This window comes from Salmo salar, chromosome ssa14 (genome assembly GCF_905237065.1).
Source record: "Salmo salar chromosome ssa14, Ssal_v3.1, whole genome shotgun sequence".
Taxonomy (NCBI): Eukaryota; Metazoa; Chordata; class Actinopteri; order Salmoniformes; family Salmonidae; genus Salmo; species Salmo salar.
In genome coordinates, this window is record NC_059455.1 from 61,279,448 (window position 1) to 61,305,856 (window position 26,409).

At 41.7% G+C, this 26,409-nt stretch overlaps 1 protein-coding gene across 1 annotated transcript in view; it reads right to left on the reverse strand.

Moving 5' to 3' along the window:
* Nucleotides 1-1,113: 1,113 nt before the first annotated feature.
* Nucleotides 1,114-26,409, reverse strand: part of LOC106570042 (uncharacterized) — a 92,826-nt gene continuing 67,530 nt past the window's right edge. The window contains exons 5-22 of the mRNA XM_014141968.2: nucleotides 16,086-16,133; nucleotides 13,972-14,090; nucleotides 10,986-11,202; nucleotides 10,455-10,594; nucleotides 9,418-9,544; nucleotides 9,240-9,275; nucleotides 8,983-9,122; nucleotides 8,677-8,803; nucleotides 5,604-5,758; nucleotides 5,151-5,277; nucleotides 4,899-4,934; nucleotides 4,647-4,759; nucleotides 4,262-4,391; nucleotides 3,645-3,784; nucleotides 3,224-3,347; nucleotides 2,921-3,079; nucleotides 2,422-2,581; nucleotides 1,114-2,195 (exon numbers count right to left, since the gene is read on the reverse strand). Of these exons, the coding sequence (XP_013997443.2) occupies nucleotides 2,107-2,195; nucleotides 2,422-2,581; nucleotides 2,921-3,079; nucleotides 3,224-3,347; nucleotides 3,645-3,784; nucleotides 4,262-4,391; nucleotides 4,647-4,759; nucleotides 4,899-4,934; nucleotides 5,151-5,277; nucleotides 5,604-5,758; nucleotides 8,677-8,803; nucleotides 8,983-9,122; nucleotides 9,240-9,275; nucleotides 9,418-9,544; nucleotides 10,455-10,594; nucleotides 10,986-11,202; nucleotides 13,972-14,090; nucleotides 16,086-16,133 (2,187 nt within the window). The 3' untranslated portion in view covers nucleotides 1,114-2,106. The remainder of the gene's footprint in view (nucleotides 2,196-2,421; nucleotides 2,582-2,920; nucleotides 3,080-3,223; nucleotides 3,348-3,644; nucleotides 3,785-4,261; nucleotides 4,392-4,646; nucleotides 4,760-4,898; nucleotides 4,935-5,150; nucleotides 5,278-5,603; nucleotides 5,759-8,676; nucleotides 8,804-8,982; nucleotides 9,123-9,239; nucleotides 9,276-9,417; nucleotides 9,545-10,454; nucleotides 10,595-10,985; nucleotides 11,203-13,971; nucleotides 14,091-16,085; nucleotides 16,134-26,409) is intronic.

The window sequence follows — 26,409 nt, forward strand, 5'->3', positions numbered from 1 at the left end:
ATATGGACCAAATATGTCCATTGGTCTGGAGTCCAAATTTGAGATTTTTGGTTCCAACCACGGTGCCTTTGTGAGACACTGTGAGAACGGATGATCTCCGCATGTGTATTTCCCACCGTTAAGCATGGAGGAGGAGGTGTTATGGTGTGGGGGTGCTTTGCTGGTGAAACTGTCTGTGATTTATTTAGAATTCAAGGCACACTTAACCAGCATGGCTACCACAGCATCCTGCAGCGATACACCATCCCATCTGGTTTGGGCTTAGTGGGACTATCATTTGTTTTTCAACAGAACAATGACCCAACACACCTCCAGGCTGTGTAGAGGGCTATTTTACCAAGAAGGAGAGTGATGGAGTGCTGCATCAGATGACCTGGCCTCCATAATCCCCGACCTCAACACAATGAGTTGGACCGCAGAGTGAAAGAAAATCAGCCAACAAGTGCTCAGCATAGGCAGGAACTCCTTCAAGACTGTTGGAAAAGCATTCTAGGTGAAACTGGTTGAGAGAATGTCAAGAGTGTGCAAAGCTGTCATCAGGGAAAAGGGTGGCTATTTGAAGAATCTCAAATATAAAATATATTTTGATTTGTTCAACACTTTTTTGGTTACTACATGATTCCATATGTGTTATTTCATAGTTTTGATGTCTTCACTATTATTCTACCATGTATAAAATAGTAAAAAGAAAGAAAAACCCTTGAATGAGTAGGTGTGTCCAGACTTTTGACTGGTACTGTATTTAACTTTGAGCTACTTGCATGTACATATGCATAGTATGTTCTGTACAGAGTAGGCCACACTACTATCAGTTGTTTTGTCTCACTCTTAACAGTCCTGTATCTTGTACACACATCACCATGGTGTTCAGAACAGCTTGCTCAGTGTTTCTAGATTATATCTGTGTGAATCCTGATAGCCAATCTAGATGATAGTCAGACAGTACCACTCCTCAATTTTGACCTGTCTGCATTATAATAACATGTGAAAGCCCATGATGTCCCAGCATTTCTTTCTCCAAGGAATACATGACAGTATACTAACTTAGCTACAATTGAAGATCCATGAAAGAACAAAGACACATTTTAGATTAACAAGACATTTGAACAACAGTTCCATTTTTGATAGTTTTATTTAATATTTGAAAACCACTCATTTCTTTTCACATTCTATTTTTGGTATCAAAGAATAATGCATTGGGGTGCAAGGCATTTGGTGTTAAATATAAAAATAAGAAAGTAACCTGTATATTGACAGTGATTGGCAATGTATGATTCATATCTATGAAAATAGATCGACCATAGTGAAATAGAAGAACATACTGTAGCATTAGAGAGGAACTGCATAAAAGCCCACAGAGTCATTGCACTGCATCATACATTATTATATGTATTGTGTATGTATTATACAGCATAAAGAATACACTTCCCATCCAATGTCTTCCCAAAAGGTAGTAAATTACATAGTCAAACAAAATTTAAAAAAAATACAGAAATAAGCCAATTCAGAAAATAATGTGCATAGATTTGGCTTCCTTTATGAATGCCTCTTAAATATATTGCTAGTAGCCACAGATGATGTATCATATAGTAGATGTAACTTTGACCTTCCCAATGATCATTGGTGAGTTCAAGTGAATGGTTCTGTCCACTACTGTGTGTGCTAAGCCGGGTCATACCATCTGTCAAGGAACAATCTGAGAGGGTAGAATGTCTGTAAATAGAATAATCCAAATACACACATTTAAGGGAGGGGAAAAGAAGCACTACCCTTCCCATCCTCTCCAGGTGACCACATCCAAAGGCTCTGGTTGTTGGTTGTTGAGTCATTCATATGCTGCTCTCCTCACATTCAGTCAAAAAATGATAACCCTCATATGATTCTTCACGGAATGAAAGAAACCCTTTAACTGCAATGAAGATGTTCTGGGATCCTCTTGAGAGTGCCTGACCATGATGACACAAGGTGAAGTCTGTGGTGCTTCCTAAAGGCCATGTCCATCTCCACAGACTGAAAATCAGGAGTTCTGAAGGGTTGGGGATATTGGAATGTATTGTATTGGAGGAGCGGGTGAAGGGTGCGGGTTGAGGGAAGGTTATTGGAAGGCTACAGCAGCTCCAGCTCCCACTGTTGGCAAGGCCTCTCCTCACTCTCTGGTAAAATCACCACATGGTCTCTATCGTACTGCTTGCCACCTGAGAGATACAATAAATGAATGATACAATTGTATGCTGAAAATACCCTCAAATAAAAGGTGACATTCTGTACTATCGCCTCATATGAAACATTGGGGGGGGGGGGGGTAATTACCCCAAACATTTTACTCAATAGGTGCTGAGTGGTCATAGTATTACATGAAAGTACAAATCATGTATGTGTAGTTCTTATAATTTCACTCCTAAAATTAGACTAGTGTCTCACCTTTGATGTCTAACACCATGCCAGGGAAGGTGAGGCTGGGGATGGTGCCTCTCATCTGGGCTGACCAGGTCTGGACAGGCTGCCGGGTCTCTGACCACAGCACCACCTTCGCCCCCGCCTCCACGTTTCCCATCACCTGCAGGCTCATAGTAGGAGCCAACTAGAGAACGAGAGCAAGAGACATAAGTAATTGAGAAATCTGGTGTGCTCAAATAGCAAAACATCTAAGCAATGTGGATAGGATATGTGGGAAATTAATTGTAAAACATGATAAATATAGTGTAAAATAAATAGGAGAAATAACATCTGAAGATATAAAAATGCTTGATATTTACTTCTATGGGGGAAAAAACGGATTCTCAACATTTTAGGGCTGTCAATGTATGTATGAGTTAACTCATGGGGTCCGAGGGGGAGTCCCAGGGGTTCCTCAGTAAGGTGAAAGAAAATGATCATGAGAATGAACAAGTTGAGGAACTTTATTCCTAGTGAGTAATACCTTGTTCTTGATGAGGCCTTCCTGGTAGAACCAGATGTCGCTCATGCCCTCCACCTGCTCAGTCACAACCACGCGTCCCGACTTCATTTCCTCTACGCCACCCTGGATGGACAGGAAGTGACCTCGCTCCTTGCTTTTGATGCGGAAGAAGTGCCGCCTCTGCAGGAAATGGAAATGGGCACATGTAAATAATATATGAGTAAATATAAATATGAGTAATAAAAAGAGTAAACATGAATTGGGTAGAAGTACTGTATTATAAACCAACCCAAACAAAGTGAATGAAGTCATAATGATTCTAACCTGCCGTACTGGGTACATTGAGCCAATGGTGAGAAGCTGACTGAATTTGGGCCAGTTGGTGATTTCAATAGGTTCTAACAGGAACTGGCGCCCCCTGTAGTTACTGTGCTCACACATCACCCAGCTGCAAAGAGAGCAAGTGAGGTATAGGGAGAGAGAATGACACAAGGGAAAAGTTTGTGGTCATACGCACATCCTTAAAAACATAGGTGCTGGGCTAATAAAGAATACTAGTACAGAACAAGAAGGCCCCCACACTGTTAAAGCTCCCAATTCACCGCTTTATTGACAACGTTTCCATCTGGAACGGATCTTTGTCAGGTCAGAAACACAAGAGCACATAATGTCAACCCTCAGACACACACATTTAAACACGCATACCCGTACGCACATACATACGCACACACTTAAACACACTCACCAGCCTCGGTTGACTCTGACAGAGAGGAGATGGTTGTTGTAGCCCTCCTCCAGCATATTGACCACTTCTGTGTCCACTGTGATCTCCCTGCCCTCCAAACACTCCAGACCAAACAGAGAGACGGAGGGCACTGAGAATACCTGGGGAAACAGGGGGGAGACAGTGTTAAGATATACTTTATTAGTCCATATGGGATGGAAATGTGTCTTCTGTTTTTCTTCCAACCCCTCCTGTATAAACACGCGCACACACACACACACACACACACACACACACACACACACACACACACACACACACACACACACACACACACACACACACACACACACACACACACACACACACACACACACACACACACACACACACACTAGGTTGGATAGGCTGCAGCAGTGTTACAGTGGGTCAGGGTATGGAGTTGGGAGGAGTAATGGTATGGGGAAGAGAGACGGCTGAGGGTGTTAAGCTAAATACAACAAATTGATTCATTAAGTGATTGAAAATAAAACGGAGAAAGCTATAGAGTGAGAGACAGACAGAAAAAGTGAAGGAAAATTTGACAGTGAATAAGCCAGTTTATATGAGTGTGACCAGTATATGAGGATTGGTCTTACCAGCGGGACAGTCTTCAGCGAGCGTATGACACAGTTCGGAGGACAGCCCATGCTGGTGAAGTTGGGGTAGTCTCCTTCTGACAGGATGTACAGGTTCCCTGAATACTCACGGCCCTCATACACCACCCAACTGAAACGTAGAGGAACACGCAAAACCCATTTAAAACGAATTTACTAACGCCACACACTCATCAGTACAGCGAACTCCCCTTTAACTGTAATAATTATATGCTGGCTCATCTCTAGGACCTGCAGTACTCCATACCATCCCTCTACGGCTCCATTAAGCCTGTGTATACTTCCATCTCTCCTAATTCTACATTTTTCCTACACTTGGTATATATATATATATATATATATATAGTGCATGTTGGTTCTGTCCCACCTTCCTCCCACCACTCTGCAGGACTTGGCGATGAGCTTGTCAGAGAGGGACTCCTGGTTCTTGTCACACACATGGCATTCCCCCTGGAAATCTGGCTCTGTGTACAGCATCACCTGAGACAGACAGGGGCAGCGAAGGAAGAAAGAGAGTTCAAATCAGTCACTTTCACTGTAGTACATAGTACAAGTGAAGTGTGAAAAGAGAGAGCGTGACTGCAGAAGGATATACACACGATGCTACAAGTCGTCTCACCTCACTTCTGACGCTGCCCTGGTTTTCACTTGGAGCCTGAAACAGACAAGAGAACCGGGTGCACTGAGTAAACATCACGATGTCTGACATCAGCAATCCCTTCAAATTTTCCTCAGCGATGAATACGTTTCAAAATGAACAATAAAGGAGCATCTGAACAGTGTGTGTGTTCTCCTTTCAGGTCATTTCCTGTCTGTTTCCGTCTCTCCACTGTCTACTCTGTAGAAAAGCGTCTCTAGACGACCTACTCACCTGCAAGATGGGCTGGACAGAGCAGATGCGGTTGTTTGAAGAGCCCCAGTCAGCAGAGTTACTGTAGAAACCTTTCTCCAGGATATACTGGTCACCAGAGAAGTCCACGTGAGAGTAGGCTATCCATCTGGAGGAGGAGGATAACAGTGGACCTTAGCGTCAAACCTCCACTAATACTCCGTACCGTCCTTCATTCACTGTTGGAGGGAACTTATGTGTAATGTATGTCCATAAAGGTATTGTCAAATATGATCATATTCTTATCAATGTATCAGCCAGTATCAAGTTATTATCAGAGCCATATCTACTGTATATTGGCTCTAGTTATGATCATATTCTTACTATCTTATCAGGCCTCAGACACAGTTAAAATGATATCAGTCATTACTGTTCAACACGAGATGACACCCATGTTAGACTATAACGCTGCTCGTCACAAGCATTTGTACTCACGCTCCACTGACGACGTGGATGGAGCGAGTGGTGGTGCGGAAGCCAAACAGCTCCACGTCAGGAATGGCCTCGGCCACCTCAAAGGTGTTGTCCTGCTCCACCTCCTGCTCCACGTCAGGCTGCTCATACAATACCAACATGGGCTCGGTCAGGTCCTACAGGGGACAGAGTGGTCAGAGGTCACATACTGTGGCTCCAGGTAGGGGTTGTCTTTAGGCACAGATCTAGGATCAGCTCCATCCTAAACTTAACCAACAGGAATGTGACCAGCTACTGTGTGCCACTGCCCTTAAAGATGCTACCTTTAGTTCCATGCCTGGTCAAACGTGTTTCACACTGATTAGTTCAATGGAACTACATTTGTTTTTGAGTGAATTATAAATTATAGATATTTAACCTTAACCGCAAACCAAAAGCCTGAGTACATCCCTTTGTCGGGGTCTTCTGTGTGTAACACATGTAACTGCCAAAATAATGGAAACACTTGAGTAAATGAGGGATACAACGTGTATTGAAAGCAGGTGTTTCCTCCCAGGTGTGGTTCCTGAGTTAATTAAGCAATTAGTATCCCATCATGCTTAGGGTCATGTATAAAAATGCTGGGCGGGCCATTATTTTGGCTACCATGGCTATGCCCCCATAGGAAGACAATGTCCCCATTCACAGGGCACAAGTGGTCACTGAATGGTTTGATGAGCATGAAAATGATATAAACCATATGCCACAGGGGTCGCATTTGTGTTTTTCATACAGAAAAGGAAAGATGAAATGCAGAAAAATATCTTGCTGCGTTTTGTAAACGCAGATCTAAAATGCTTTTTATTGTAAATTATGCTCGGCTTCAGTCAGGGTTCCCTCCAAATCATGAATGTTAAAGGGATATTATTGTACTATAGTTGCACTTCTCCACTATATATTCCATTGGATCACTATACAGTGCTCTGAGTGATATGTAGGCTACTTTTCCACTGTACTTTAAACTGGTGTAGTTTTTCTCCAGTAGCAAGTTTAAACGCAAGGTTAGCATCAAACATTAGGAAATGCAGCTGGCTACTTTCTTTCTATGATAAACATTAGAAATATGATGGCCATTCATCGTTTTTTGGAAAAAATACCTTGCATTTTCATTGTAATTTAACTTACTTATGTGTGGCTGCTAGCCTTACAGTGTTGCACTTTTGCTGTCATCTGATGCACTAATGTATTTTGTGTTGCACGCCCCTTGTCACTCTATTGAAGCCAAAAAACACTGACTTTCAATATGAAACGTAGGTGAAATGGTTTAAAACACTGATTTTTGGATGGTCTGCGTTACGAAAATGCAGCTATCTGAAAGCTAATACATCCCCTGTGCCACGGCTGTCACCGTCACCAGATCTCAACCCATTTGAACACTTATGGGAGATTCTGAAGTGCCGCCTGAGACAGCGTTTTCCACCACAATCCCTCCAACAGAGTTCCAGACACTTGTAGAATCTATGCCAAGGTGCATAAAAGCTGTTCTGGCTCGTGGCGGCCCGACGCCTATTAAGACACTGTATGTTGGATGTTTGCTTTATTTTGGCAGTTACAGTTGAAGTCATACGTTTACATACACTTAGGTTGGAGTCATTAAAACTCGTTTTTCAACCACTCCACAAATTTCTTGTTAACAAACTATAGTTTTGGCAAGTCGGTGAGGACATCTACTTTGTGCATGACACAAGCAATTTTTCCTACAATTGTTTACAGACAGATTATTTCACCCAACCGTGAAGCACTGGGGTGGCAGCATCATGTTGTGGGGGTGCTTTGCTGTAGGAGGGACTGGTGCACTTCACAAAATAGATTGCATCATGAGGAAGGAAAATTATGTGAATATTTTGAAGCAACGTCTCAAGACATCAGTCAGGATGTTAAAGCTTGGTCGCAAATGGGTCTTCCAAATGGACAATGACCCCAAGCATACTTCCACAGTTGTGGCAAAATGGCTTAAGGACAACAAAGTCAAGGTATTGGAGTGGGCATCACAAAGCCCTGACCTCAATCCAATAGAAAATGTGTGGGCAGAACTTAAAAGGCGTGTGCAAGCAAGGAGGCCTACAAACCTGACTCAGTTACACCAGCTCTGTCAGGAGGAATGGGCCAAAATTCACCCAACTTATTGTGGGAAGCTTGTGGATGGCTACCTGAAACGTTTGACCCAAGTTAAATAATTTAAAGGCAATGCTACCAAATACTAATTGAGTGTATGTAAACTTCTGACCCACTGGGAATGTGATGAAATAAATAAATGCTGAAATAAATTATTCTCTCTACTATTATTCTGACATTTCACATTCTTAAAATAAAGTGGTGATCCGAACTGACCTAAGACAGGGAACTTTTACTAGGATTAAATGTCAGGAATTGTGAAAAACTGAGTTGAAATGTATTTGGCTAAGGTGTATGTAAACTTCCGACTTCAACTGTACCTGTATATATGATATACACTGAGTATACCAGACATTAGGAACACCTTCCTAATATTACGTTTCACCCCCTTTTGCCCTTGGAACAGCTTCAATTTGTCAGGGCATGGACTTTACAAGGTGTCAAAAGCGTTCCACAGGGATGCTGGGCCATGTTGACTTCAATGCTTCCCACAGTTGTGTCAAGTTGGCTGGATGTCCTTTGGGTGGTGGACCATTTTTTATACACACGGGAAACTGTTGAGCGTGAAAACCCCTGCAGCATTGCAGTTCTTGACACACTCTAACTGGTGCGCCTGGCGCCTACTACCATACTCTGTTCAAAATGATTGCCCACTCACCCTCTGATAGCACACACACACAATCCATGTCTCAGTTGTCTCAAGGCTTAAAAATCCTTCTTTAACCTGTCTCTTCCCCTTCATCTACACTGATTGAAATGGATTTAACAAGTGACATCAATAAGAAATCATAGCTTTCACCTGGAAAGAGCAGGCCTTCTTAATATTTTGTATACTCAGTTTATATGCCATTTAGGGCATGATCATTCCTGCAGCAGCTGGATACAAGATACAAGGGCCTGATAGAGATGGGGGTGTTACGTGATGGTATGGCCCACTCACGGCTCGTATGACTCTGACAGAGCGCAGCTCGGCATCGCAGCCCCCCCACACCCTCCAGTCATGGTACTCTCCCTCCTCCAACAGATACTGGTGGCCTCGGAAACCCTCCTTCTCATAGCCCACCCAGCTAGAAGTACAGGGAGACACAGGGTAAGATACATGAAGTAACACACGCATGCACACACACACACACACACACACACACACACACACACACACACACACACACACACACACACACACACACACACACACACACACACACACACACATGCATATGCACACACAGTCTACTCATCTACTCACCAGCCTCCCTCTACTTTGATGGATCCAGGGCTGTACATGAAGGCAGTCTGCTGTCTATCCTTCCTGGTCATGAAGTCTCTCATGTTGGTGTAGATTGTCCTTGTCTTCCCAGTGAAGTAGGGCTTTTCATAGAGCACCAGCTGGGAAGAAAAAACAGCAGGCACAAGTGGGGCTGAGTAAGATTCAATGGAAAGTTACCCAATCATTTTAACAGTGAGGTATCAGCTTCAATCATTCGTTTGTTTGTTCATTCTTACCTTGGGCTCACCAGGTTTCTCCACTCTTGGTTCACCCTGTCATAAAAACATTAGGGAAATGTCATTTCATGGATCTTTCCTATGAATGCAATACATTAATTATACTAAAGCTATTTCTATGGGGTGTACATTGTTATAGCTGTGGTCAGTCTCTACAATTTGTCTATTACAATCTTACGATTTTGAGAGGGTGCACGGAGCCCACGTAAGGTTGTTCCACGCCCCAGGCTGCAGGGTTGGGGTACCCCCCCACCTCCAGAACACGTGGTATGCCCTGGAAAAAAGGCTGAGCATATACCAGCCATCTGAAGAGAGAAGCGAGTCAATCCAATCAGAACAGAGATATCATTACAGAAGACAGACCTCACCAAAACCATGCTATCACACCAATAAAATAGCCAATATACTGTAATATTGAGCTTAACTTATTTTCACCCAATACAACGTTAAACCCCTAGAGTTGACTGACGCACTGGTGCGTCAATCTAACTTCCATAAAAAATTCCCCATCAAAATCCGCCAGTTTAAGCTAGAGATCTCGTTTTTTGGGCATTGGATGCATTTCAAATCCACTGCATCCGCCAGTGTTGCACTTCCACATGGCAGGGCTAGAGCGGTGTTTGTCAGATCATAAGACATCCCGAAAATCGGTCTTCTCATGGAAATGTATGTAGCGTCAGAACGGTTCGACCTAAAAACTATTATGACCACTATGGAAAGGGGAGATTCTCATGAACACGGTGTTCTCCGTTTTGCTCTACGACCCCACAAGTGTCACAGGACTCTGCTGAAGGTAACCAGATGTAAAAAAATATTGGAAGTATGAAGGTAGTTTTGTGCCTACACAACAAAGGGGTTAGATATGTGTAAAAAAAACTACAAATATTTCCGGAGCTTTCTTATATCTCCTTGATTTAGGACAGACACTTCAAACCTTTGTTTCTTATGATATATTTTTTTACTGTCTTTTTTGCCATCATTTTTTTTATACCTAAAGGGGTCCTAAAATTCAAAATCAAATAGCCAAATGGTCTATAGTACAACCATCTTAAAACAATTCCATATGTCAGCTTAGCACTACTCCCCCAGGGATTACATTTGAAGCTTTATTTGATCAAATAATACATTGTATCATCTTACTTTCATAAATGTTTATCCTTGTGCCCAACGTGGCCTACTAAGAAGCAGTTGGCAGAGCTGACTACAGTTACTCACAGTCCAGCGTTGATGATGACGGAGTTGGCTTTGATGGGGAAGCCAAATATCCTGGCGTCATCTGACGTGTCTCTGAAGATCACCTTCTTCCCCTCGGCATTCTCCTCTGGGAACAGACTGATCTCTGGCACACTGTAGTCCTGCGGGGGCAGAGAGAAATGACAGGTATGGTACTTTGACACTAGAGGGTGCTATAGTCTCACAGAGCAGCGCTATTGTGATACAGGCTCTAACAGAGAGGACAGCGTTGTGAGGCAGAAATCCTTAAGAGTGCCTGAGTCTACCAACAGATGAGCGGTTCTACTGAACCACACCTAATCAGATTGACTTAACTCTCACCTAAAGCCTTTGGAATTCTTCTGATCCACCAAATACACAAAGCCATGTTTCTAACCACAACCTAGGCTTCAGTAGTTGCCTGGTTGCATCCCACACTTTGAGAAGCACTGATCTAGTGCTAATCATATAATCATAATAGTAAGGGGTCCTCATAAAGGGTCATCTGTGACTTCTTCTTCTTCTTCTTCTTACCCTGACTACTCTTCGTACTGATCCTATGATGAACCTCCTGGCCGGCTTGGCCGCCACCACTTCTTCTTCTCCTCCCTCCTTCTGGCTGTCCTCTCCATTCTGCGGTTGTTGTCCCTCTTCCTCCTCAGGGGGGTCGAAGGGGTAGCTGAGCTCTATGTCCCCCTCGTCCAGAGCGATCTTCTCCCCTTTGAAGTTGGGCTTCTCGTACAAAACCCAGCTGAAGAGAGAAATGGAAAGACGGGGGTTAACAACAAGTCCGGGTAATGAACAGTAAGGATCAGTGGTCTGAACAAGATTCATTTAACAATGCATGACCTATTTTAAAAGTGAGTTAAACAGGCAAAGCTGGTGAATAGATTGGCCATTGCTCTAATGATGGAGACACTAGTAGAGCTCGACACTAGCACACTGAGGATGGCACTGGTGTCCCTATTCAAGATATGAAAGGGTGAAAGTAGAAATATCTATCCAGTTATGTAAGTATTCACAAGATGTTGATTCGTCAAATCAAATCAAACTGTATTTATACAGCACATTTCAGACATGGAATGCAACACAATGTGCTTTACAGAAGGAAAAAAAAAAGAAAAATAAATAAACTGAATGACTAAAAATGAAAAGCAAAGCTAAAAAGGTGTTTTTTAAGATTTCTTTTTTAAAAAATCCACAGGTTCTCTGGCAGGCTATTCCAGCGGCTGGGGGCATTGTAACCAAAGGCTGCCTCTTGGTCCTAGGCTTTGGGATAGTTAAAAGGCCAGTGCCAAAGGACCTGAGTGACCTACTGGATACTTAACTTCAAAGCATGTCTGACATGTATTGGGAAGCACAATCATGGATTGATTAAAAAACTAATAGAAGAATCTTAAAATGTATTATAAAACTCACAGGCAGCCAGTGCAGAGACCTTAAAACCGGTGTAATGTGTGCTCTCCGTTTGGTCTTGGTCAGTACCCGTGCTGCAGCATTCTGTATGTTTTGCAGTTGACCAATGGCTTTCTTGGGTAGACCAGACAGGAGAGCATTACAGTAGTCAAGCCTGCTTGTAATAAAAGCATGGATGAGTCTCTCTGTGTCATCCTGACAGAGAAACAGCCGCACCTTGGAAATGTTCCTCAGGTGGTAAAACACTATTTTGGTCACGTTCCTAATGTATGATTTGAAACTGAGTTCAGAATCTATAATAACACCTAGGTTTTTTATCTGGTGTTTTATCTTTATTGCCCGTGAATTAAAACTTGCGGCCAGATTCTCTCTGTGCTTTGGCTCCAACAACAAGCATCTCGTTCTTATCTTGATTTAGCTGGAGGAAGTTGTGAGCCATCCAAGTATTTAAATCACTAATACAGTCTAATAATTTATCCGTGGAACTAAAATCCTCTCATTCTTTCAAAACCATATCCCACGGAGAGTTTTGCAAAAGTGGGGGTTGACACAGAATAAGTGACAAATAACATTTGCTTGTTATTTGGACTTCTTTCAGTCAAACATTTGTATTAGTTGTCATGTCCTGACCATAGAAAGCTTTTATTTTCTATGGTAGAGTAGGTCAGGGCGTGACTGGGGGGTTAGTCTAGTTTATATTTTCTATGTGGGGTTCTAGTTTCTTTTTTCTATGTTGGTGTTTTGTATGATTCCCAATTAGAGGCAGCTGGTTATCATTGTCTCTAATTGGGGATCATACTTAAGTAGCATTTTTTGCACCTGTGGGTTATGGGATATTGTTTATGTGTAGTTGCATTGTCGTCACGTTTCGTTTATTCTTTATTGTTTTTGTATTTTGTTAAGTTTTCACTTTCTAATATAGATGTGGAACGCTACTCCACGCTGCACCTTGGTTCGTTTCTACAAACGAACGTGACATTAGTGATATAAATCCAAACCACCCGGTGGCACATGTTCTGTACTGCACTGAGAGTTCCGAAAACCACAAGTTCACTCACACACACACACACACACACACACACACACACACACACACACACACACACACACACACACACACACACACACACACACACACACACACACACACACACACACACACACGTGATAAATAATAATTATCACCATAAATAATAATCATGTCATGCCAATTCGGCCATGGCTCATTAGCTGCATATCCTACACTGAGAGTTTTGAAAAGTCAACATTCACACACACAGAAAAAGAGAGAGAGATGGAGACAGAATGAACAAGTGACAGATGTCACCCTTCAGATGATGTGTGATGGTAATGAAAGCAGCCTAATGATTATTCACCGCTGTGTCTCAGTGAGGCTTGGCGGTAGAAGGGGGTTGCACCACATCACTGCTTAGTGTTCTGGAGCCCCAGGGATGGGTGAGTCAGCATGTTCAGACCCATTTTGGACACCATGCTACCCTACACCATGCTACCCTACGGCTGCCCCCATAGAATAACCCTTTTTTGGTTCCAGGTAGAACCATCTGTGGAAAGGGTTCTACATGAAAGACAAAAGGGTTCTACCTGGAACCAAAAACGGTTGTCCTATGGGCTAAAGTTGAAGAATCCTTTTAGGTTCTGGATGGCACCTTATTCTAAGAGTGTACAGTAATAGGTTGTGAGAGGCTGTTTTATATTTAAACATTTTAGAGTAGGCAAACTATAGCAAGAAAGAGAGACAGGAAGACAGATACGCAAATATCCCTCTCCAGAGAGCTCCTAAGAAATTCCGTGCAGCACGGAGAAAGGGATGGTTGTAAGAGACTTGAGAGACTCTGCAGTGCACACACCCAGTGCAGGTGTTGGACTGCATGCCTCTACTTCCTAGTATTAATATCCATTCCCTCTCAGAAATAATGAAATGATTATAGTGTGCATTACTACTAGGTACTTGGTTGAGATGATACTGCAACTATCTTCATCATAATTCTATGGATTAGGATCTGTGGTGCACCAGGGTCATGGTGTTCAGGCTTTAGTTCATAGAATTGGCTGGGACGATTGCACTTTGTGTGTGAACACTTACCCTCCTCTGACAACCCTGATAGAGATGGTCTCCTGTAGTTGCCAGGGTGTGGCATCAACGACATCACTCCACACCTCCATCCTCTGGCCACACATCCCTGGCTGGTCAAAGATGAACATCTGGAAAAGACAACACCATTTCATAAGAGATGCTCAAATGAAACAGCACACTAATACTGTACATGTACCATGGCCCATCCTCTATCCAAGCAAGGACGCTAGATCAGCTCGTCTTTAGCCAATATCTGACGTACATTAAAAAAGGTTCTGATGAAGGCCACTATCAAAGGGAATGAAGGCTCAAACGCCAAGCTTTTAATAGTTGCTCAAATAAAATGATATGTTTTTAATGGTGAGCAAGCATTGCACCTTTTCCTTTTCAATGACGATGTAATTTTTTGGTTGCACCTTCACTCACGTTTGTTAACCCCCCCACTTCTGTCCATGCATTAAAAGGAACAAACAGATCTAATGACCAGGCTAACTCTATCCATCTCTTTTCAACATCAATCGAAACAGCAAACAGCAAAAAGACAGAGATGCAACTTAGACACACTGCTTTGTGTTGTGAACCACATGCAAGTTCAGGTAAGGTAAGGTATGCTATTGTGTATCACAGGTATGCTCTGTAATCAGAAACTGTCAGACCTAAATGTCAAGCAAGCCTGTAGGTGCCATGACAGAGCTGAGATAGAATGGTACAGTTGGGGGAGGAGCAATTTGGTTGCATGCAGGAGCAAGCTTGACATTTAGCTCGTTTCATAATCTCCATCTTGATGGCAATAGGCAAATGAGGCAGGCATTTAGCTAGTGTCACTCAGGGTTGAAATACCACAGTAATTGAGAGCAGGGTTAAGAGCAGGGTTGTTGAGAGGAGAACACTGGCGTTGGCAAGGCACCGACGTAACTTCTGCCAATGCGGAAATAATTATGGATGACTAATAATAAGAGATTGAAACTGTTACCAACGATGAAACGAAAACATGCCCATCAAGTACACCACAAATATGTATTTATTTTTCTCAAGTCAAGCTCTGGAAGCTTTGGAAGCCCCATGCTGGGGTTGCGACCCTTAGGTTGGGAACCCCTGCTCTGTAGTATGTTAGGTCTATAGTGAATGAACTGGGCTTTTAGTAATATTCTCCAAACTACTGAGTGTGCATTGGAAAAAAGAAAATGTCTTTCTTTGTGAAGACGTGATTTCCACTTCCACATAGTTCTGATGTCACGACTTCCACCGAAGGTGGCTCCTCTCCCTGTTCGGGCGGCGCTCGGCGGTCGTCGTCGCCGGCCTACTAGCTGCCACCGATCCATTTTTCCTTTTCGTTTTGTGTCAGTCTGTTTTTTCACACCTGTGTTCATTTAGTTGATTTAGTCTTTGTGATTGTTTGTATGTGTTCCATGTTAGGGGTGCGTGTCTGCACCACAGGGTTTTCGTTTCATTCGGTAGTGTTACCGTTTTTTTCGAGACTTTGTTTAGGAGTCGAGGTTTCTCCTCCGTGTGTGAAATGAGTTTCCCTGTGTGTGGCGACTTCGTTTTGTGCGTGTTTTTCCCTCATGTTATTATTGAGTTCGGGACTACCATATTAAACGTTTTGTGCCACTGGAACTTCCTTGCTCTCCTGCTCCTGATTCCTGCACCCCCCTCCTACTAGGAGGCATTGTAACATCTGATTGATATATTCAAATGTTCAACAGCCTAAATAGAGAACGATGTTTGGCTGAGTGAATAAGAATACAATCATACTAATCTCATTTCCTCAGCTTTACCATGCTCTTCTCATCCTTAATTACTCGACTTTGGCAACTGTCCCTCTGGGGTACTTTGAAGTGTGAAGCCATTAATTCCCTTTTAATTATCATCATTTTAAAAAAAAACATGTTTAAGGATGTTACGTGGTTACTATTGCTCCTTGGAGACCTCCATAGTTCAAGTCAAGACAGCTGGCAAACATTTTTTTTTGATAAGGCTAACTTGGTTGGTGAGCAGATCCCTCATTACATCTAAAAAAAAGTTGCAATGGGACATTGACCTTTACTGTAGGACAAAGACGATAGATGAGGGACAGAGATGGGTGATTCCTGTAGTTGTTTCACAGTCAGACAGAGACTCACCTTTCCTGGTCGAGGGTTGAGCTTTCCATGTTCTTTCTCCTTGGTGAGCTGCAGACACACAGAGAAAACAGCTATTTAGTAATTTCCTACTTTACCAAACTACTATAAATAGCACATAGCTATCTTACCTAGCTATCTTTTAAGATGAATGTGCAAACTGTAAGTTGCTCTGTATAAGAGCTTCTACTAAATGACTAAAATGTCAAATGGAAAAACAAAAAGGAACAGTGCATCACTAGACCTTCTACAGTATGTCATGTTTAACTTCTAAATAGTTAACATACCAAACCTCAAAACATCTAAACTACTGCAGCAATAGTACCCAAACTACAGAAATGTAAAATCCACAACCCCCAGCCACCCTGTCAACCCCCTTTTGCAATTACCCATGTCCCATTACTCCATGAGAATGCAAACATGAACTTCACCTTGAGAGGAATGATGTATGAGACAGACAAAAACAAACTACTGTGTGTGTATGTATGTGTGTGTGTGTGTGTGTGTGTGTGTGTGTGTGTGTGTGTGTGTGTGTGTGTGTGTGTGTGTGTGTGTGTGTGTGTGTGTGTGTGTGTGTGTGTGTGTGTGTGTGTGTGTCTGTGTGTGTGTGTGCATGCGTGCATCCACACAATTAACAATATCCTTTGCAGTGATTTACTATGCGTTTCACTTTATTTCAGCGCATGCCTAACCATCTCAGCATTAGTGAAAAAAAGGTTTGTAGAAAATCTGCAGAGAAGAATGGGAGAAACTCCCCAAATACAAGTGTGCCAAGCTTGTAGCGTCATACCCAAGAAGACTCTATGCTGCCAAAGGTGCTTCAACAAAGTACTGAGTAAAGGGTCTGAATACGTATACTACCGTTCAAAAGTTTGGGGTCATTTAGAAATGTCCTTGTTTTTGAAAGAAAAGCACAGTTTTTGCCAATTAAAATAACATCAAATTGATCAGAAATACAGTAATGATAATGTTGTAAATGACTATTGTAGCTGGAAACGGCAGAGTTTTTATGGAATATCTACATAAGCGTATAGAGGCCCATTATCAGTAACCATCATTCCTGTGTTCCAATGGCATGTTGTGTTAGTTAATCCAAGTTTATCATTTTAAAAGGCTAATTGATCATTAGAAAACCCTTTTGCAATTATGTTAGCACAGCTGAAAACTGTTGTTCTGATTAAAGAATTAGACTAATTGAGTATTTGGCATCAGCAAATGTGAGTTCGATTACAGGATCAAAATGGCTAGAAACAAATAACTTTCTTCTGAATCAGTTTATTTTTGTTCTGAGAAATTCCATGCGAAAAATTGCCAAATAGCTGAAGATCTCGTACAATGCTGTGTACTACTACCTTCACAGAACAGCACAAACTGGCTCTAACCAGAATAGAAAGAGGAGTGGGACAACCCCTGTGCACAACTGAGCAAGAGAACAAGTACATTAGAATGTCTAGTTTGAGAAACTGTTGACGTTGAGACTGGTGTTTTGCGGGTACTATTTAATGTAGCTGCCAGTTGAGGACTTGTGAGGCGATTTGATTACATAAATTGCTGGTAATGCATTTACTAATTACAGTCATTTACCGTTCTCATTCTCGGAGTGGAAACGTTGTTTGCAGAGTTCACAACCTACTAAACTTGTGAGAAACAAGTTTTGGTTTATTTCATAACCATAATTTACGAGATCTGTCAATTTTTCATTGTCTTTTGTTTGGAGTGCTCCATGTGAGCAATGAGCACGTGTCTGGTTCCTGTCCTGATAATATTGAGGGAGCATGCGCACCTGAGCACGCATAGAAGTACCTGGCCTGCTGCGAGGAAAAAAAGTTATTGAAATGAAACTGCTCCACGAAAATGCGCATATGAAAATCACAACTGGCATGCAGAATGGTAGAAATGGTAGGACAAATTGTAAGATTCTCCAAACTTGAAAGTCACGCCCTGCCTATGAAGTCTTTATAAAATAATTGCCTCCAGGCTTCCATGGTCGGATTTTGCCTATAGGCTACTTTGAAGCAAGGTAGGACATGCGCCTCATAATATGAAATAAAACATTCAGGTTTCAAAGAATTAAATATATTTTCATAATGTATACTGCCTCCAGCGCACATTATAAAGTGGTGGGTGACGAGCTGAGAGCCTGTTTCCTAAACTTTAATGGTGAATGGGAGGTGTGCATCAATTACCAGTTGAGAAATAAAAATAGTAGCTCTTTTTAATCGTGCACCAAGACTGTTTTTAACACGGGACTTTATTTAGAATTGTTGCGCAATGAATGGGTTGATAAATGCATGTTTTACTCCAGCAACAACCAGCTGAGGAGCTGCAGGAGAAATCCCGCTCAAAATAGGCTCTGTACGCTGTACGTGTGTGATCGTTGTGTTTGAATAAATAAGATAAATGATGATTAACGATCTCCTCATTTTGGTTGCCACGAGTTTTATTTATCGGCTTTTAATTTGTTTTTATTGGCCAAAAGCAGATGTATGTTTGAAATGTGATAACCAATTACAAATTCCAACATTGGAACAAAAACTGAAACCTTGTCAAATGTATCAAAGGTGTCGTGCCAACATCTATAAAATAATGTAATAACGTGCAATTCAAGATAAGGCACAGGTTCGTGCTCTTTCGTTCTTACATCGTGGCTTGCTTGACGAGATGCCTTTGCAGTTGAAACATTCTGGAGCAGAACGTATAGATGCTGCAGATGCGTTATGTAAGCCCTAAGTCAACTCGTACAGTCATTAAACGCACCACGTGTGTCTGTGGTGTCTTTGGGGGTAGAAAAACCTGACTGAAACTGCTGAGAGACAGAGTGAGCAGTCCCACAATAGAGTGATCATCATGTAGTGTCCTCACCTGTCTGTTTACGACACACCGTTGCCAGGGACCTTTTGTCAAAAGTGATTGAGTGTTGGTTACCGTGGCAATTATCCAGACTGTTTCTGTGTCGAGTGTGCTTTTTCCATTAGCGACTAGGATTTGGTTGTAAAAAACACTAGTCCATGCTAAAGGGCATGACTGGCATGATTCATAAAGCATACTACCAGTAAACTTCACCTTTGGGACTGACCCACAAGTTGGAGTTACAGTTGAAGTTGGAAGTTTACAAACTTGTTTTTCAACCAATCCACAAATGTATTGTTAACAAACTATAGTTTTGGCAAGTTGGTTAGGACATCTACTTTGTGCGTGACACAAGTAACTTTTCCAACAATTGTTTACAGACAGATTATTTCACTTATAATTCACTGTATCACAATTCCAGTGGGTCAGAAGTTTAAATACATTAAAATTGACTGTGCCTTTAAACAGCTTGGAAAATTCCAGAAAAGGATGTCATGGCTGTAGAAGCTTCTGATATGCTAATTGACATTGTTTAAGTCAATTGGAGGTGTAACTGTGGATGTATTTCATGGCCTACCTTCAAACTCAGTGCCTCTTTGCGTGACATCATGGAAAAATCAAAAGAAATCAGCCAAGCCATCAGAAAAAAAATTGAAGACCTCCACAAGTCTGGTTCATCCTTGGGAGCAATTTCCAAACGCCTGAAGGTACCACGTTCATCTATACAAACAATAGTACGCAAGTATAAACACCATGGGACCACATAGCCGCCATACCGCTCAGGAAGGAGACGCGTTCTGTCTCCTAGAGATGAACGTACTTTGGTGTGAAAAGTGCAAATCAATCCCAGAACAATAGAAAAGGACCTTGTGAAGATGCTGGAGGAAACAGGTACAAAAGTATCTACATCCACAGTAAAACGAGTCCTATATCGACATAACCTGAAAGGCCGCTCAGCAAGGAAGAAGCCCACTGCTCAAAAACTACCATAAAAAAGCCAGACTACGGTTTGAAACTGCACATGGGGACAAAGATCATACTTTTTGCAGAACTGTCCTCTGGTCTGGTGGAAGAAAAATCTAACTGTTTGTCCATACTGACCATCGTTATGTTTGGAAGAAAAAGAGGGAGGCTTGCAAGCCGAAGAACATCATCCCGACCGCGAAGCACGGGGAAGGCAGCATCATGTTGTGGTGGTGCTTTAATGCAGGAGGGACTGGTGCACTTCACAAAATAGATGACATCATGAGGCAGGAAAATTATGTGGATATATTGAAGCAACATCTCAAGACATCAGTCAGGAAGTTAATGCTTGGTTGCAAATGGGTCTTCCAAATGGACAATGACCCCAAGCATACTTCCAAAGTTGTGGCAAAATGGCTTAAGGACAACAAAGTCAAGGTATTAGAGTGGCCATCACAAAACCTCAATCCTATAGAACATTTGTGGGCAGAACTGAAAAGGCGTGTGCGAGCAAGGAAGCCTACAAACCTGACTCAGTTACTCCAGCTCTGTCAGGAGGAATGGGCCAAAATTCACCCAACTTATTGTGGGAAGCTTGTGGAAGGCTACCCAAAACGTTTGACCCAAGTTAAACAATTTAAAGGCAATGTTACCAAATACTAATTGAGTGTGTGTAAACTTCTGACCCACTGGGAATGTGATGAAAGAAATAAAAGCTGAAATAAATTATTCTCTCTACTATTATTCATTCCACATTCTTAAAATAAAGCGGTGATCCTAACTGACCTAAGACAGGGAATTTTTACTAGGATTAAATGTCAGGAAATGTGGAAAAACTGAGTTTAAATGTATTTGGCTAAGGTGTATGTAAACTTCCGACTTCAACTGTATATGACATTAATGAAAACTACCCATCCAGGTAGCATTAATCTTGGCACAGTGTTATGTTTTCTTTTCTTATATTATTTTTACGAGTCTCTATCGCACTTCTCCACCCAGCGATCTATCTGTCGAATCCTGCTTTGGATGCCACACCTCGTCTTTTGTATTTTCATCTCTTGTTTACCTTAAGTTAGACCTCTGTTTACTGCTGGATCAGACAGAGCTGAGTCGACAGTCTGGCCCAGGAGAGGAAGAGGGAGGGAGGTGGAGGGGTAACAATTATTAAGTCTTCTCTTTTACCCGCTGTTCCGTTAATCTCTCTTACACAAGTCTGTGCACAGTCTGAACGGATCATGCTGAGCCTGCAAGATGTTCTGTAAGCACATTCCCACCCTGCAGTGCTTGGCTTGAGGTTGACACCTGATCTGCATGGTGGAAGGTGGTGAGGCGTGGGTACATGATGGAACTGACAGCATTCACTCAATTAATCAGATACACAGAGAGAAAGAGAGTGGGGGATGTACTTAACTATAGGTAAAGACTTGAGTAACTGATCTGTCAGTCAACCTTCTGCTCAAGTGCCAGGATTTCATCATGTACTATGCAGTACTAGCCTGACTTGATTATTGATGATGATAAGCATAATAATAACTACAGTTGCAGGCACTAAAAAGGTAGGTCACTCCGCGGTATTGGCAGAACAATTGCGGCAATGCATTTCCAACATGCCACTCAAGCTTCTTTTACTGCTATACAGGATTTTTAAAACTAAAATGTTAGTGCCCACTACTATTCTTAGTGATTTTGATAGTCACTCACGGAATGACGTTCACTGCCTTCAACGGGGAACGGTTGCTTCCATACCCCGCTCGTCCCTGCTTTTGTGAATTTACGTAGTTGAAAACATCCCTTTGCCATGAGGACCTACTGTATGCCTGGCATTTCAATTAACATCACATCTGATGTCTCATTACTATTGGGTGGGTTGTAGTCATTAATCACTGAGTGTAGAAAACATTAGGAACACCTTCCTAATATTGAGTTTTATCCCCTTTTGCCCTCAGAACGGCCTCAATTCGTCGGACCATGGACTCTACAGTAAAAGGTGTTGAAAGCGTTCTTCAGATGCTGGCCCATGTTGACTCCAGGGGCGGAAATCCTTGGGGGGGCGGGGGGGACACGACCCCCCCATCCTGGGAAAAATATGATTTGTCCCCCCCAATATATCACTGAAACATAACTATGTAATTTAAATAATGTTAATAATACGCAATGAAAGCAATTGTGCTGATTATAGACACTTAATAGCGCGTTTTTAAGTTTCAAAAGATTGCGACCCCCCCGCCCTTTGCCTCACAATGCTTTGATCCACTGCCAGTTCCTTAGTTTGCACGTAACTGCCGTGAGGTTCATCCAGTCAAGCGCGCACACACACACTAGCTGAATATGCAGAGCTAGCGCGCAAATATTAACTATTAAGCTAGCTAGTACCTATTCCATTTATGTGGCGTCGTCAAAGATGGAATCAGCATGCAGATGATGTAAGTTAGTGCTTCAAAGTCCCTGTGATAAGGTTAGCGATAAACTGAAGTCCAAACTGAACAGAACTACACTCTCTTCTACCATTCTCTTAAATATATTTAATGGTCTCGTTGCAAAAGCTAAATTGTCGCAAGGGAACTTTTATTTAACCTTTATTTAACCCGGGTAGCAAAGATTATAGCAAACACCACTGAAACTGAATTGGTGCTCGCTAGCTTTGCAAATTCAGCTATTGTTGGAAGCCAGCCAATATGAAACAAACTATTAAAATTACAAAAGGTTGCAGCATATGTTGTGTAAATGGTGAACTCATACAGCTGTCAACTCTTGTCATTTTAATCCGTTTCACATTTGCTAGCTACCTTTTAGATCGAAGCCCAAATAGAATGATTGAAGATGATAGAAGCCCATCTCCTACTGTAAATAACCTACACACTGTGTGTGTAGCCAGCCAGCCAGGTAGAAAAATGGCAGAAAAATAAAAGACGGACATCAGAGTATTTTTCAATACACCAAAACCCATAGTAAGAACCCTAGTAGCCTAATATCTCAAAGACTAGTTGATAAAATGTTCATAAGAAAGAAATGAAATTCTAATGGAAATGTTTCACAATGATGTCATTAGGCAGAGCAGGCAACAGATGGCACACAGACAGCAGAGTTGGGGACAGATATGCAGGGACAGACTGGCAGAGACAGGGAGTCTCAGGTAAGTTTGTTGAGTCTTTGTTTGGCAACATTATGAAAGGTTCTCAATTTTTTTGACTTGTAAAATAGGAACATAATTGGAAAATGCCATGGATACCCCCACTCTCAACTTAAACTGGTGACTGAACTAAGATTTGTTAAAGGCAATGGTATTGCTGTTGTGATTAGTTGTGTAGTTTTGGGTACCGGTAGTTAGGAGTACGGCAAACACCTTATTTCTTTGGTTCCTCAATATACATTTACCATATTACAATGTAGGCTATGTGTTACAGCACTACTTTTGGTGTCCCCCTCAGGAATTGCTCTTGAGAAAATTTAATGTAATTGTCCCCTCCAAAGTGGATATCAGATTTTCGCCCCTGGTTGACTCCAATGCTTCCCACAGTTGTGTCAAGTTGGCTGGATGTCCTTTGGGTGGTGGACCATTCTTAATACAAACGGGAAACTGTTGAGTTTGAAAAACTCAGCAGCTTCGCATTTCTTGACACACTCAAACTGGTGCGCCTGGCAACTACTACTACACCTTGTTCAAAGGCACTTAAAAAGTTGGTCTTGCCCATTCATCCTCTGAATGGCACACATACACAAGCCATGTCTCAAATGTCTTGAGGCTTAAAGATCCTTCTTTAATCTATTTAACAAGTGACATCAATAAGGGATCATTGCTTTAACCTGGATTCACCTGGTCAGTCTGCCATGGAAAGAGTTCCTAATGTTTTATACACTCGGTGTATAACTGTTATGTACAGTTGAAGTCGGAAGTTTACATCCACCTTAGCCAAATACATTTAAACTCAGTTTTTCACAATTCCTGACATTTAATCCTAGTAAAAATTCTTCGGATTCTTCGGTGTTCTTCGGCTTGCAAGCCACCCCCTTTTTCCTCCAAACATAATGATGGTCATTATGGCCAAACAATTCTATTTTTGTTCCATCAGACCAGAGGACATTTCTCCAAAAAGTACGATCTTTGTCCCTGTTTGCAGTTTCAAACCGTAGTCTGGCTTTTTTATGGCGGTTTTGGAGCAGTGGCATCTTCCTTGCTGAGCGGCCTTTCAGGTTATGTCGATATAGGACTCGTTTTACTGTGGATATAGATACTTTTGTACCTGTTTCCTCCAGCATCTTCACAAGGTCCCAGCTCTAGCCTTTAGTTATCTGTCAGATAGCGATATGAGGTGGCTATTACTATCTAATAGCAGTATGGAAATGTTTTGTAACCTTTGTTTTGTCCCATTTCAACAGAAGTAAATTAACTTGGCTAGCTTTCGCCAGTTGATGTACCGTTAGAGAGAGAGCTGTCCAAAAGTTGGCTGATGTTAGCTATTATTTTTGCCTCAATCACACTAGACCTGAATCAAACGATGAAACCATCAGCCATACGATTGAAGATTGATATTCTCACGTTTTTTCAGTGCAATGTGAGTTTTTATTAGTCAGTACGGCAATGTAACGTTATTGATCTGTCAAGTTTCCCTAGCTAATTCCTACTTTTCACACTGACACAGTAATAAACAGCTCTAACGTTACAGACTTCACTGTCATGGTGCACAGTAGAGGTCTGCACGGACCAATTTCTTCGTCCCGTCCCGCTCCCACCCGCATCCGCAGCTTTTCATACCGCAACGTTGGCCCTCTGTCCGACTCCCACCCCCTACCGCTAGAACTGGTAAAACAAAACAACCGTAGTCCCGCAATGTTATTTTAGGCGTATGTGACGCAGCTCACTTGACAGCCATGGTCCCAGCAATTTTGCGCCCTATAGGTAATATCAAATGCGCAAAAACAACTTAAGAAATAGTTTAAATTACCAGAGTTTCCCACATAGCCCTGATATTAGGATATCTGTATTACTAGGCTAGTGGCGACCCGTAAAGCTAAAATATATACAGTACCAGTCAAAAGTTTGGACACACCTACTCATGTCAGGGTTTTTCTTTATTTTTACTATTTTCTACATTGTAGAATAATAGTGAAGACATCAAAACTATGAAATAACACATATGGAATCATGTAGTAACCAAAAAAGTGTTAAACAATATATTTTAGATTCTTCAAAGTAGCCACCCTTTTTTGGTTACTACATGATTCCATATGTGTTATTTCATAGTTTTGATGTCTTCACTATTATTCTACCATGTAGAAAATAATACAAATTCTTCTCTCTGTGCAGCAAACAGTGGACAAGCCAGATGCTATATTAAGGCAGTCTGACAAACCAAAACGTATCAAGGGTTGATAGAGGCGTTTCCCGACTTCACAAAACATGTCAAACAAAAATGTGAGGAAGACCTGGTAGAAGCTATTAATGATGATGAATGGATAAAAATACTGTATGTTTGAATCCCCAGTCATGTTCATATCATCTCAGTCATAAATTACTGCAGTTTAAGACCATCCATAGAAGAAACTATATGCCAGTGAAACTGAATAACATGCACTCAGAAATGTCATTCCTCTGCTGGAGATGTAAAACACAAAAGGGGACATACTGTATTTGCATTTGTTATGGTCTTGTGAAGGCTGGCTGAATTCTGGCAAAGAGTACGTTCTTTAATCTCTGCATGTCTACAGATTCTCCCTTCTCTCTGTTTTTGTTTGCATGGAAATGTTGATACTGGAGACTTATCTGAAGAAGCTGTGTAACCAAGCATTTATAGTGGCTAAGAAATGCATTGCCATTAATTGGAAGGTTGGTTACCATCCCACAATGTCAAGTTATGCATCACTAGATTTGATTTATTACAAGACTAAGGTTATACTGGGAAACTTTCATAAGGATTGAATGCCTTGTATGGAGTACAGTATGACTAAAGGAGTCTGTATTGAAAACATGCCCACGTCAGGGGAGATACCTATTTAGGCAGCTGCTTGGCTGCTCAGTCCTGGCCCTGGTGGTCTGCCGTCCTGTGGGTTGTCACTCTGGCCTTGGCCTAACACAACCAAAACCAATAAGTGAATGTTTTACTAAGATCCAGCTGAGTGGGGTGTGTTGTTGTGCTGCAGGGTGGTGGACCCCTAGGGACAGGACAGGGTGACCCAGCTATATACTGTAGTGTGCATGTAAAAAGAGCTCTACAATACTATTAGGCCTATGAGAGTAATTATAAGGAGGATGTGCTGTTTGTGTGTGTTAATGTATACTGCTCAAAAAAATAAAGGGAACACTTAAACAACACATCCTAGATCTGAATGAAAGAAATAATCTTATTAAATACTTTTTTCTTTACATAGTTGAATGTGCTGACAACAAAATCACACAAAAATAATCAATGGAAATCCAATTTATCAACCCATGGAGGTCTGGATTTGGAGTCACACTCAAAATTAAAGTGGAAAACCACACTACAGGCTGATCCAACTTTGATGTAATGTCCTTAAA